Below are 14145 nucleotides of genomic sequence, written 5' to 3' on the forward strand. Positions count from 1 at the left end.
CGGAAAGGTCTCTAAATCAGATTTCAAGGGCTTTGTTTCCTGACACCTTCCACGCCGACCATCAAAACAACAGCAAAGCCTTTTGAGACTTACAGTGAGCAGCCGACTCTGCCCACACCCCAATGAGTAATCCAAATTAAGCTTAACTAAGCCGTTTTCCGACCACGTCCACTCTCAAAGAGGGTCCGCGTTGGAAGAGGGGCTTAGTTAAGCTTAAATCTACACGGGAGATGATGACCGTCAAAACATATCTTATGTTGACGTACACACTGCAGACAAAGACATAAGTTACAGAGCAATAACGAGGAGAGGAAAGATGAATATTGGGTTTAACAATTTCACGGCGTCCCTTGTTGACGGCAAACAAGAAAATTATCGATGTGGCCCTGACAAAGAAAGAGAAGAATTATGGCTTATCATCATCGTCATGCTGGTAATATGCGGCATCTTCTCTTCTTTCTGCTTTGTCTTGTCAAACATCAGATCTTCAAACTGCCAGCCAATATCAATGCTGAGCAGGATTTGGATGTCAAAGTTCGACAGGTCGTGAAAAAGAATTCTCTGCTGCCCATTCTGTTTATTCCTTTTCTTATCAATCCAACACGTTTTTCATTTTTCCACTTTTTCAGTATTATGCCGATGTCCATAAATGAGAACTGTACGGACACAAAACGAGAAGAACAAGATCCCATGGCCCACAACATCACCCATATGCTCTGGTGGCCCGTAGCAGTGCAAATCCCTTTATGCTCAGGTGCCTGTGCTTCACCTGATTTCACAATCAACAGCTGTGCACTTTTCAAACAAAGCGTCATAATTTCCCTACACTTAAGAAACACCGCTGAACAAAGCATTTGTTTGCCAAACCACTGAGTAAGTAGATCGAATTCAATTGAACCAACAAGTACTTGAATGTCAATAATCTCATAGTAGCATTAACCTACATCCAAAAAATACATTTGAGAACGTAAAGATGTATGTGATAATATTCATTTAACTCTGGTCTCTTTGAATTTTCTCCATGAAATTCTCATCATCATCCTATTTATTAAGTTGTCAATAACTTCCATGTATAATGCATTGGAAGGATGGTTGCAAGCTGTGAAGTTATGCGGTGCAGTGAATGTCTTGCAAAATAGTAACAGGTATGTACACAGTGGTGCCTGCTAAGCCCTAGCCCCTGGCCCTCGAATAGAGCAAAGGAAAGACTTGGAAATATCACCATGAACCTTGAAGATACATAGCGAGTTTAAGAAAGTTAATAATTAGGAATTGCTCATTGGGAATAAAGTCATGTTCCATGAAATTCTGAAGACTTGAATTCAGTCAGTCACATCAACTTATTGAATTTCTTAAATTTGTTGCTCAGCTTCACAATTAAAGTTTTTCCAAGTGTTCACGACAACGGTGTGTGAATGATTTGAAAAGTTATCGGAGAAGAAGTACAAGACAAGAAGCATTCTAGAACTAAATGATATGATCAAGTCAAACAAAATGAGTGAACTCAAACTTATCCCTACTAAAACTTCAATATCACCTACGACTTCAACTACTTCAACACCCACGACCTCCAACACGAGTCCTAACACCAATAACACATTCGATTCAAATTATCTATCAACTTCATCCTTACCATCGTCTCATCAATCCAGTTCAACATGTCAAACAAATTTAAATCAAGAAAACGTCATGTCAGTTTACTTAAGGGAAACACCTTCGAATGAAGCATTCAATTCGGATCCAGATCTGATTAGGATCTTGAATAAGAATCAAATCATCATTGAATGCAATCCACCATTATTTATCTTACATCCAACTCAAGCTGATGAAAATGGAACCAATTCACAATCTTCAAAATCGGTTTTACACATTATCACTTATACTCATCTTTATAAATTTCGTAGATTTCCTCAATCTGAATCACTTTATAGTTTAGAATTTAGTAAAACCGTCAAGGCTAAATATGGGTCATCTAGTCAATATCTTAAAGATCGATTAGGTTTCAATCGATGCTCCTCTGAATTAAGATTCGATAGAGATGGAAAACGGATTGATTACTTCAAAGCTGATCCTGCTTTGATCGATGGAATGGATTATAAAGTCATCAAGAACGAATGGCCTTATGCTATAGATCATGGTTATCAGTTCAGTATCTTTAAATCTTGTTCCATTTACTTTATTTTACCTTTGACTTGAGACTGACTTCTATTCTCTTTTTGCCAAAAATCACCTTATAAATTCAAGACATATGATCGTTTGGAGTAGATTGAAACTTTTGAATCCAGGATTATCTAAATCACCTACACAATGGCATCTTGCACTTGAACAAGGTTTATCAGGTTTTGTCAATCTATCTGAAGGAATGAAACGAAGACTTCATAGCTTTAATCTTTTAAACAAGTTAAAATCTTCGGATTCTGATGATAATCTTGATCATCATTCAAATCCATTGGCCATTGAAATGATCAAGTTTATTAAGAATCGTTGGTTTGGTTATGAAGATTTAATGTGGTTTTTAAATCCAGTTCAACTTCAATCTTGTCCTGATTTACCACATTTCCATGTCTTTGTTAAAACTCAAGGTTGGTCAGAATGGTAAATTGGATTACTTTAGAAAAACAACTCATTCAAATCTTTTGTTATTTATCCTTTCAAGGAGAGGAATGTTGAACCTTTTTTTTTACTAAGAACACGTCATGATTCTTGTATTTTATTTGTAAGACTATTTCATCTATTTGGTTCATGTATAATTATTTGTTCAGATAGATTATGACCCTTTCATAAACGATAAATAATCAAGAGATTAGCTTAGACAGTTAAACTTGGTACAGCTAATTATATCTCCTCGTGGTACTTCTCCCTTCTTCGACTTTCTCATATTCCAATTCATTGTATTTCTTTGGTTGTTAATATAATTACAAAATGATTTTGACAAATGAAATGTAACTTTTGACTTGCGAGTAAAGAACATCTTCATTAAACCAAAGATCACGAAACTACAAATGTCACACAATGGCACAGACACGTTCGGTTGTTTTACGTATCGTTCGTATAAAGCTCTATACAGTCAAACCTGTGCAATTGCATAATTTGGGTGGAAGACTTTTCCTATGCATTTTCACGGGTTATGCAATTCCATTGTCTAGTTTGGCGGTAAAAAGTATCAAGATCTAGGAATTTTTCTATGCATTGTCACAGGTTATGCATCTGCGCAGGTATGCATTTGCACAGGTTTGACTGTATCTGATTCGGTTAGGTAGGTTTATCTCATCCGATCACTAATAGAACAAAGAAAAATTTTGAATTATCACATCATTTGAAGAAAAACCAAAATAATAACTCACGAATCACACCAGCCATCGTGATACAAGCTAAAGCAACATAAGGAGATAAACGTTCACCGATTCTAGAAGATTTATAAAACAAACCTAAGAAACTAACGAAAATCAAAAGCCGAAAGGATCAAGTCAGTAATTTTGTTAAAAAGAAAGTTATTGACCCAAAAGAAAAGTACACAAAAGAAACTCACCCATGTTTGTTTCTATCAATCAAACTTGGAGCTGTTGATCTTAAATAAGTACATGTACAGATGATAAGTAAAATCACGAGTAATAAAGATTGAAAGTTGAATAATGCCGACTATGGTTTATTTCGTAGGAAGACGATGGGATTAGTTTGGTTTGGTTACTTTAGGGGTTTGGTGCTTGAAGTAATGGAGACGTTTACCATTTTTGACTTCGATTCTTGATGCTAATGTTGATGAATTGAGATGAGAAAGTGTCAAGTTGTGAGTTCAATGTTTGCTTGACTTTGAGTTTTCTTGCTTCTTTTAACGATTGGGGTTCGATCTGATGTTTGCCTTGCTTGCTCTTCACGAAACTTTGCGATGCGATATTGTGAAGGACTCAATAAATGCCGAATATCACATCGAGTTATTCTCTTCTGCATAGCCCGAGCTGTCTGTCGGGCTTCTGATCCTCGGGGCCGGATATCCCCAACCCATGGAACTTTACAGAAACTTGACAAAAACCGTTGTTCCTTCGGGTGTCTGCAGCATTCCATTTTAACTTTTCACAATTAACTTTTCATCATCACCATCATCACCATCATCAATCAATCTCATCAAGACTTCTAATAGAAAGATGCCACTTCTTCTACCTCAAACTTCTTCTTCTTTATACACTCCACCTGATAGTCGAATCAATAGTCGAATTAGTACACCATCATTACCTTCAGATCACAACTTGGCGACTCAAACTCAACTCAATCAACTCTTGAATCATATCTCTCTCAAATGGTCATCTCTTTTACGCTCCAACTTATCAATTCTTGATCTTCTCAACGATCCTAAGATCCCAAATCATCAGTTATTATACATCCATTCAAGTGAACCTTTGAATCAGATCAAATCATCACTTTTAAGTTCAAACCCACTTGGTGATCTTGATCAAGTTCATGTCTTAGAATTACCAGATACCATCCAGGAAGGTAAACACGGTGCTCTTTATTTACCTTACCCTTATGTCGTACCCGGTGGAGTGTTCCAGGAGATGTATGCGTAAGTGTGAATTTGGTTCAATCAAATTACTTCAACCCAAGCTAATCTCCCCTTATGTCTCCTACGCCTTGCTTTGTGTCGTCTATTCAGGTGGGATTCCTTCTTCATCGCTGTTGGATTGATTAGAGACAAACAATATCGATTGGCTCGTAACATTTTAGATAATTATATCTATCAAGTTAGTCAACCTGTGGCTTTCAGTGGATCTATACAACTATTTCTGATCCCCTTCGTATTTTCGCACTAACGGTTTTCATTGACCCAATCCTTTGAATCATGCACAGATCGAACAATATGGGAAGATTTTGAACGGAAATCGAACCTACTACCTAACACGATCTCAACTTCCATTATTGACACCCTTGATCAAGTTGATCTATTCAATCGTACCGTCTGCACATTCTCAACATTGGTTGAAGCGGGCGATCTTGGCCTCTGAAAAGTACTACCAATACTGGGTTACAGGTGATCATCTCATACCTGAAACAGGTCTTAGTCGATTCTTCGACTCCGGCCCGAGTGGTAGTATCCCACCTGAAATTGCTCATGAAGTCGATCCTAATGATGGAGCTTCTGCTTATGAGCGTGTCAGGAGGTTTTATAGAGAGAATCATCAAGATGGGATCGCTGACTATGGTAAGTTTTTCTCACTCAATGCCATTCAACTCGGAATTCCTCGACTGATTGAACACCCCGGTTCTTGCATTTATAGATATTACCGAGTATTACGATGTTCAGAATGACAAGCTAAAAGACAAGTACATGGATAGCGATCGAGCGATGCGAGAATCAGGATTCGATACATCCCACCGATTTGGTCCCTTCAACGCCAAGATCTTGGATTTCAACCCAGTCTGTCTTAACTCATTATTAGTCCAGATGGAAGAAGATCTCTCCGAATTATATACCATGATCAAATCGAATGAGCCAAGCGAATCCGAGAAGAACTCTCAAAAAAGTCAATATTGGACTCAAAAAGCTCAAGATCGTAAACAACTCATGCAAAAGTATAATTGGGACGAAGAGGATGGATTATTTTACGATTACGATTTTGTTAACAAAAGTCGAAGAAAGTATAAATTTGGTACCACCTTTTTACCTCTTTGGACAGGTCTCGCTACTCCGGCCCAAGCTGAAAAAGTAGTGAAGAATGGACTTCGAGCATTAGAGATCCAAGGCGGATTAGCTACATCCGATCAAAACTTGGGATCTCAATGGGATATGCCATATGCTTGGGCCCCTTTACAATTCTTTGCTGTTGATGGAATGCGTCGATATGGTTATTCAGAGGAGGCTGATCGTTTATCGATCAACTTTGGATCAATGGTGCTTAAGACTTTTCTCAATACTGGAGAAGTATGGGAGAAGTATGATGGAGTCCAAAGAGATGAAACTGTTAAGCTCAAGTATGGGTATCCTACCAATGAGATTGGATTTGGTTGGACAAATGGTCTGTCTTTTCTCATCTAATCATTTGATCTTGTTTTATTGATGACATCAGGACTGAGTCTGTTTTGGTATATTTTCTTTTTTGATATCTAGCTGTTTTTACGAGATTTTATGACCAACTATCTGATGTTGGAAAAGAACATTTGCTGAGACTCGATGGAATACCTATCCCATCTGATCTAGTATGATTTTCTCAACATGAATGGTTTTGGTTTTGCTACAAGATTTGAGCGTTCTGTCTTCTTAGATTTCGTCTCTATCATTCTTTATTTTTTTTTCTCATTATCTAGACTGTTGGATGATAGATGTTGTAAGTCATATCAAGAACAATACTCTCTTTATTGATCTGTCTTCTTTTTCTCAATAGAGCTCATAAGGATGTATTTTCAAGTTTTGCTTTTTGAAAGAACTTGATGGTTTCAATTACTCTTTTGTAAGGGTACTTTTTTATGATCTCTTTTCTTGTTTTATATTTTAAAGATCTTGTGTTTGTTTGTGTTATATTTTTTGAATTACATGATGGTTTATACACGAATCTTTGGTGATCTTGTTGTACATTGGTTTTGTTTGAAATTGAAGTTTTGTTTTTGAACTTTGTCTCCTTTTAGGGGTACGGTAAACTGTCAATCAGAACAGTAAACAAAATCTTTATGCTGGAGACGAATTAAGAACTATGAACAAAAGTATTTTGTGCAGTTTTAACTTTTCGAACCATCCTCCGGACGTTTTGAAACTCATGAAATATGGACAAATAATTGCATCAATATCTCGATCGTAAAAAAAACAAGGAAAACAGATGATCTCATATAGGAAATAACTATATACACAGTTCAAAATATGAAAGAAGAACGATTGATTCACTCATGATCTCTTATCCAAGTTGAAGATGTCCAATCTTCGAGTTCCTCCAATTCACTGCAATGTGAACCTGGCACTGAGAGCGCATCGTCATTATCTGCGTTTTCTTCAATAGGGTCTTGGCTGGAAACATTAGTACCAGTCTCATCGCTATCAGAGTCCGAGTTGAATTCTTCAGGTTCACCGGCGGGTTCTGCTTGAATTGCAGCAGCTTCTAATTGAGCTGCATCAGCTTCTGCGGCTTCAATTTGCGATAAGAATCCATGGTCTTCTGGAGATGGAAAGCCATCGTAAAGATCAGCATATTCATCAAATTCTTCTTCCACGAAATAATCACCCTCAGATGAGTGATCTTCTCCAAGATCTGATGAATTTACGTCAGCTACTGCACCTTCGATTTCAGATGGACCAATCTGCGCTTCAGTATTGCCATTGTTATCAGGATTTGACAATGATGTCTGCACGTCCAGTTGAGTATCCTCAGTTTCTACGTGGTTTTGATTCTGCGGGTCAGGTTCCATCTGGTTTTCGTCCTCATCTTCGCTTTCGTGATCTGCGATTCCTGGTAGGGGTGTTGGTTGAGTGCCATGAAACTTGATCCTCACCAGTCGTCCAAGAGCCCAATTCTCAAGCCACATTCTCGTTTCATTTCCGGGCGGAACTGATGAAAAAACAAGTGACTTCAAACCTGGCCAAGCTTCTTTGTTCTGTTCAATAGAATGTGTCATTTTATCAAGAAGGTCTTGACGATCAGCAGAATGTATGTGAAGTTTTTCAAGATGAGGAGCTTCTGATAAGATATTGAAGAGTTCGGTATTGAATCGGAATCCCAAAAAGGTGAAATTTTTCAATGATCTAAAACGAGTTTGGAATTGAGATCCGATTGAGTATGGGTCATCAGACTGTTCAAATTGACTTACAAGCCGAATGTCAGTTATGGTTGGAAATTTCAAGATGAATTCATACAATGCTTCACCCGTGAGGCCCAGGCATCGCTTTATTGACAAAACCTTTAGGGAACTATTCCATTCAAGATCACACCAGCTTTGGTCGGGAGTATCTAAATTTTGCAGTGATAGCTCTTCTAATGAGCGAAGCCGTGCTAAAGCCCTGCCGAGCATCAATCTTCGAGGTGAATTGAGGTGATAAGGAGCTACTGAATTATGGGCTCGGAATCGAACTAGATGAGGAAGTTGTCGAATACATTGAGCAATATCATCCTCAGGTACAAAAGCGTAACAAGCCCCACTAATGTCCAAAGAGGTGAGAAGAGGAAAGTTAAACACCGCATACGTGACTTCTCGGTGAGCGACCTTGAGTTGCTTGAAAAGTATATTGTTGGTGTGTTCTAACCACATGAGCCTGTTGATCTCGATATCGCACAGAGTTTGAAGACGTATATGCTTCAAACTGCATTGGGACTCGGAGAGATCTGTAAGGAAATCTCTGAGATCAGAGAAATAATCTAAGCACCTATGGTCAATGACACCATTGTGGGCGAGTGAACTGTTGGAAAGAGACACTCGAGCTTGTAACGAACGAATGTGACGGATTCGAGCAGCTATCTCCGAGATAGCCTCCAGCTCGTTAGGCCTTTGTGGTCGACTGAAAACTAGTGTCTTTTTTTACGAAAAATGTCAAAGTTCATGCAATTTATAAGTCATCACCTTTTCTTCGTGTCATGAATGAGTATCTGTTATCAAAATAGTGCTCACCTTCCAGAGAAAAGATTCGCAGACCGATCTTACATTCCAACTCACTTGAGATAGTGCGGCCAACGATTGAGCTGTAAGAAGACGCGAAGTGAATCAGTGAGGAATCAGCTTTGGGTAAACTTCATTGAGATCAAAAAAAAACGATCAATGATTTTGCACATACCTGATCTACTCTTTCCAGTATATGGAAAAATGAAGTTGTTGTGCCCTTCACGGTCCAATTCGATTAAATAATAAATTATTTCTTCTTGAATTTCTCTGGGTAATTTGTCAAGCATCTTGTCAGTAGTTAAGAAATAGATTATAGGGTTGATAGATATTGTGTTTGGTTGTAAAGTGTTCAGAATTGAATTGTTGGATGGTATTATCGATGATCAATGCTGAGGGATTCGATAGCTACGCTGGTAACTGATTGGTAGGGTGAATCTCTGCAATTTCTCCGACACGAGAACGATCTATATCGACAGCTGAGGAAGAAAGCAAAAGCTTCATCCCGTCTCTTGATTGCATTTCGTATCGCATTTCGAGCGAAATGTTGTTCTACCAAGTTCAAGCGTGGTGAGATTTGAAGGCAAATTCTTGAGAATTGAAAAGCACGGTCGATATTTCCGCGCCACAGCCCGAAAGTCATCATATTACAAATGTCCCAAAAAGATATCATAGACTAATAGTTAGAAAAGATGATTACTTTTTAAATTGAAAAGCTAACTATTTCGTTTGAAGGCCTGCTTTATTGTGTCAGATGTCGATGTGATTCGACTTGTCATTTTTCAAACTCAGGAAATTCTTGCCATTCGTTTTTGGACCTGAGGAGTGCTTGACGTCAGCGTATGTAGAGACCGCTGCATGGGACTGAAAGTGGCTGCCGATTTGAAAGCGCTTTCCACAAAAATGATGGATTATTCAGCTCTCAGCCGGTACCGCGAAAAGCTTCTATGAGTGCATCCCTCGGACATCCATATGGCATGTAGGTTCGATGAGACTCCGAGGAGCCTTCAACCTGCCTATACACCTTCCGATCGCACCTCCAGAGAGGGTGATGTTTTTCTGCTTAGCCTTTATCGATCGATCCCCAGTTTCGGGTCATAGAAATCTTGAATCAACCGAAGCTGCCTTGACTGATTTCCTCGATGCTCCTCGATGCTGACGGCGTCGGGGTCGGTATAAAAGGAGCAAAAAACGTAAATCAACCCATGGCGTCGAATTTCTTGACCCACCTGGCGCAAGGCCCGCAGGCGTGAAATAACGGCAAGCTGTAGCAATTGTAGAGCCTAAATTACAGCTTGTTTCTTTTCTTCTTTTCTCCGTTGGGTTCCTTCTTCCTTTCTCTTCTTTCTCTGCAGAATGTCCTCATTTTTCCCCGAGTCTCAGTACAAGAAGGATCAGGCCCTGTTGTTGCTCTTTCGTAGACGTGATTCATGCTGTAGAAACATTTGGCTTCACATCCCGGAGTCCTTCAAAACCAACGCCAGCTTTACGCTTTCTATGTCTGTGATTGTATGATGTGTACCAATGCTTTCAATTTTGGGGGAGTGATTAGCTTATCAAAGCCCTCTCTGCGCGGCCGGAGTGAGCTGGTTTGCGAGATCTCTTCCCTTCAATGACTGACTAAAAGCGGGCTGATTCCTCAAGAAATTGGGGGTTGATCTCGTCAAGCGGAGTAGCACGTCTCTTGGGAAATTAATCTATGGTCTCGTCGCTACAGGAGCTAAGACGAGAGACTCTGCCTCCAATGCCCAATTGGGGTGTTGATATAAAGTCTTATTGAGAATATGTCTGGACAAGTCTCTGTCAGACTCATACCCCCTTCATAGGACTGTATCGTTTACATTCATCCTAGCGGGTCTTCAGCGCAAAATTGTCCAAATCGTGAAATGCTTTACGTGTAGTCCGAAGAACCCAGAATGAAACATTTTTGCATTCAAAATTGGGATAGAATTCTCGTTCCATTGAAAGCGGCAAATGGCTCCTCAAGACCTTATTTAGTATCATTCGGGTTCCACTAAATCCAATCAACTTAGTTGCTGACTCATTCTGAGCGGGCAGGTAGAAATCCAATACACAGTTCAAAAGATGGTGTACTTGATTGACCACAATTAGATTAGTTCCCTCCACTCTTTGACGCTTGCAATCCTTTGGGAGAATTAGCTCTCTGGTTGGCGCATTACCTTTGGATCCAGCTCGCTCAACAGATCCAAACGATCCAAACCTGGGGTTTGTAATCATTTGTTCGGCTGAGCTTAAGGAGCCATAAGGCGACCTCCGCGACGTCAATATTTCTATTCGAGCATCTAACTCCCCGTCTTTTTACTTTCGAGTCTGTCGTTGCAATCGCACTGTATTTTTCTTTTCGTGAGTGATTGAAGGATACCTGTTTTGTCACATTTGCTTTCCGTGAATGGATTTTAAAACCTCACGTCTCTTTGATCTTCGCCAGTCAGAAAGTGAATCCTCAAAAGCTGGCTTCAAGACATGAATTCATCGCAATCGGATCCCTCCGTATCTGGGACAATCGCTTTGATTACGTTCATCAGTACTATTCCACCTAATGTCGATCCTTTCATGGCAACTTCTCAATGGCTGACCGAGACTCAGAGTGTAGCGGCAAGTATTTGGCCTTATATGATTGCATTGGAATTTGGTACTCGAGGTTTGCTCGTCCGCTGTAACTGACCTCGCCACCAATATCGCATGACCAGACTGCGAAAGACCCGCCGTGGGCGCAATTCGTTATGCACATCATCTTGGCGGCATATGTTTTGTGAGGACGTTTTCCATCCTTTGACTGAAATTCAAGTGACTAAAGCAATTTCTACTCCACCTTTTCTCGTGTTTCTACGGCTCGAACCAAACAAACACAAATGGAAATTTCAATCGACAAATAGATTATTATTACTTTCTTCAGTATTGATATATCTTCGAGTTTCAAATGGACGTTTTTCAATTGGAAGTGTGACTCGCTGTTAGTGTCTTTTCAGGAAAATGTTCTTACATCCATCAACCTTGAAAGATATATGCTCATTCGTGGTGATTCTTGATTTGATAAGATGGACTCTGGAGACCCAATGCTCCAAATTGCATGGCCATTCTTATGGGAATTTTTTCCAGCTGTATGTCATCCCTTTATCATCAGACCTCGAAACTTCAAAGTACACCTGATACCACAATTTTTTGACACTTTCTCTCCTTCATTTCATCTGCGGCGTCTAAGTGACCATTGCCTGCATGACTCTTCAATTGACGGTGCAAGACGGACATGATACGTATGCACAGATACTAGCACTATATGGAAGCAAATTCATCACCCTCTATCTATCCGCGTGGGTGTTTTGTTGGGCATGCGCTTGCCAGTGCGCATTAGCCAGTTTGGAGCGGCCTTGGTACGAGTCGCTTCACAAAGCTACTTCGTCTTCCAGGTCTCCGAAGAGACAAGACATAATCCGGTGGGTGATCAATGTGTTGGTACCGGGTGTGGCGGTCTCATCTACTGCAGGTAAATCTTCAGTCTACATATGCTGCGCTTGATGATGGACATCTAATTGTTTATGTTTTCACTCATTCAAAATCGAATTTGATCAAGTCATAATATGGTCCTTCGTGATGAGCCAGTTGACGTATCAGAGGCTGCAGAAAACTCTTCGGGCTGTACACGCCTCATTAGACGCCGCTTCTGAAAAGTTTGATCCAAAAACTTACAAGATTTCCGACTTGATAGAAGCTCTCACACCAGGCCAGAAGATAACAACGATCTTGGTGCGTCAAGTGTTGATTTGATTCCCCAGCAGGGAGCCGACGAGTTTCGTCAGTATTCACTTGATGCCCGGATCTAACGATTTTCGTCCTTGGGATACTCTATCGTCTATCCAGAAAAGTCTAAATCTTTGGTACCGCCTCAGTGGTCAAATCTGGTTGATTTTTTTACTCATATTTCTGGCAGTAAGTGATATATACGGGAAACCAGCATCTGTAAACACAGATCTACAATGTCACTCATGATTTTTATTTATCCTGGGGCGTTCCAGATCTACACTCCTTTACTTTTGGCCACACCTCGAGCCATGAGACAACAAGCAGCGGCAAATTTCAAACCAAACATGAACAATACTACTTCTATCATAGAAGGACGAGAGAAGAGACGTCCATTTTCTTGGCGAAGACCGATGGGTAACACGAATATTGAATACGCCATCTTGTTGGCAATGGGCTGGTTTGTCGAGTTGGCTGCTCTGAGTTATTTACCAATGATTATCTGGCAGGTCAGCTTGAACGACTTTTTATTCTCGCGTTGAGAAGTCATGGTCCCAACCACGCATGCCGACTGTGCCCGTGGAGAGCCCCCGACGTCTGGGCGGCCCGCACGGGCACTGTGCGTCTCTGAACTGGCGTGATAGCACATATGAAATATGGAGTTCTGATGTGATTGATGTCTCATTCGTCATTCTGTAGTTGCAATTCAAGTCCCTTGATTACCTCAAATCCGAAGCTTTCGTAATCGTAGCCAACATCGTAAGCCCTTGATTTTTGTCGAAAGTGTGCAACGGATCCTTGTCTAATCTTTGTATGATATTGAACGGATCAGGGAGCGCATGGATTTGTCTCCATAACAAGCAACATGTAAGCACTCCCTTCTCTTCATACAAGGTTCACTGGAAAGACTTGCTGAGCGAAATTTGACGGATAGTGTGATGATCATGGCAATTACTCAAACACGACGCCTACTGACGCGATCTAAAGGAGGATCGAGTTCTGAACTCAGTTCAGGGCTACGATCTCTGACATACTCCGCAAAAACGCTCCAGAAGCAATCCATTGCTACTTCAGGAAGTCCAGAGCCGAAGCAAGAATTTGATAAATCCGTTCAAATCACGATTCCTGAGGCGGCTGTCCACCCTCCTGACTCACCGGTCAGCCCGTTTGACTTTGGCCATACACCGGCTGTAGCCCCGCTTGAATAGACGAGTTTGGCTACGATTTTTTTAAGATTTCTACATATCATCATAAAGATACCATACGCATGCCATAAGCTTCAGTGTAAGATGTTTTTCAAAGGACAGGGGTCTGTCACCGATCATCAATGTATTCAGTTCGAAATATTTCATATACAATCTCTTTGACAATAAGTTCCTATCTGAAAGATTCGCGATCGTTGACTTGAAGTAAATGCGGAGAATGTTTTTCTAGTTATTTTATATGAGCGAATGGGAAAATTTGCTTTGAACCATCTGCTTATCACTGTCCAGAATGGAAATGAAATGTGACAATTGAGGAGTGAAAGTCTTCAGATAATCGAGACTCTAGGCAAATAGGTATCAACCCCAAGAAATTAAGATTTGAGTAGCCAATCCATCTTTCGGGTAACAGCGCTAGGTACAATTTCAAAGTTGCGTTTTTTTACTTTTCAGCACTCGATCTGACCTGGTGCTTGCTTGGATTTAAATATATTACATTTGGAAATCCTCATGTTCAGAGTCTACAACTCTCAGAGAATAGCTAGGCGCTTGGCCAGAATGAAGGTGAAACCCATGGGATTTATTCCACTAAATTAGTCAACTGAACCAGAGTCAT

The 14145-nt window shown here is 40.2% G+C and overlaps 6 protein-coding genes across 6 annotated transcripts; 4 read left to right on the forward strand and 2 right to left on the reverse strand.

Annotated features, from left to right (window-relative positions):
* Window positions 1-2059: 2059 nt before the first annotated feature.
* MELLADRAFT_70387 (uncharacterized protein) lies at window positions 2060-2931 on the forward strand (the record flags this gene model as incomplete). Its single annotated transcript, XM_007403474.1, has 2 exons — window positions 2060-2144; window positions 2245-2931. The coding sequence occupies 2 exons, from the start codon at window positions 2089-2091 to the stop codon at window positions 2597-2599; spliced, it is 411 nt and encodes a 136-aa protein (XP_007403536.1).
* Window positions 2932-3312: 381 nt separating this feature from the next.
* Window positions 3313-3639, reverse strand: MELLADRAFT_32253 (uncharacterized protein; the record flags this gene model as incomplete). Its single annotated transcript, XM_007404073.1, has 2 exons — window positions 3313-3436; window positions 3530-3639. Coding segments are annotated over 2 exons (234 nt in total), but the record flags the coding sequence as incomplete, so codon positions are not given.
* A 247-nt stretch (window positions 3640-3886) lies between these two features.
* MELLADRAFT_86762 (uncharacterized protein) lies at window positions 3887-4081 on the forward strand (the record flags this gene model as incomplete). The annotated part of the gene is made up of 1 exon (XM_007403475.1): window positions 3887-4081. The coding sequence occupies one exon, from the start codon at window positions 3887-3889 to the stop codon at window positions 4079-4081; it is 195 nt and encodes a 64-aa protein (XP_007403537.1).
* Window positions 4082-5713: 1632 nt separating this feature from the next.
* On the forward strand, window positions 5714-6607 carry MELLADRAFT_70388 (family 37 glycoside hydrolase; the record flags this gene model as incomplete). The annotated part of the gene is made up of 2 exons (XM_007403476.1): window positions 5714-6008; window positions 6101-6607. The coding sequence occupies 2 exons, from the start codon at window positions 5780-5782 to the stop codon at window positions 6193-6195; spliced, it is 324 nt and encodes a 107-aa protein (XP_007403538.1).
* A 257-nt stretch (window positions 6608-6864) lies between these two features.
* MELLADRAFT_101012 (uncharacterized protein) lies at window positions 6865-8858 on the reverse strand (the record flags this gene model as incomplete). Its single annotated transcript, XM_007404072.1, has 4 exons — window positions 6865-7572; window positions 7786-8484; window positions 8581-8651; window positions 8744-8858. 4 exons carry the CDS (start codon window positions 8856-8858, stop codon window positions 6865-6867), a joined length of 1593 nt encoding a protein of 530 aa, XP_007404134.1.
* A 2194-nt stretch (window positions 8859-11052) lies between these two features.
* MELLADRAFT_101013 (uncharacterized protein) lies at window positions 11053-13535 on the forward strand (the record flags this gene model as incomplete). The annotated part of the gene is made up of 7 exons (XM_007403477.1): window positions 11053-11230; window positions 11486-11542; window positions 11792-12073; window positions 12161-12333; window positions 12603-12836; window positions 12874-12946; window positions 13222-13535. The coding sequence occupies 7 exons, from the start codon at window positions 11053-11055 to the stop codon at window positions 13533-13535; spliced, it is 1311 nt and encodes a 436-aa protein (XP_007403539.1).
* Between the last annotated feature and the right edge of the window lie 610 nt (window positions 13536-14145).

Source organism: Melampsora larici-populina, assembly GCF_000204055.1.
Source record: "Melampsora larici-populina 98AG31 unplaced genomic scaffold MELLAscaffold_1, whole genome shotgun sequence".
Lineage (NCBI taxonomy): Eukaryota > Fungi > Basidiomycota > Pucciniomycetes > Pucciniales > Melampsoraceae > Melampsora > Melampsora laricis-populina.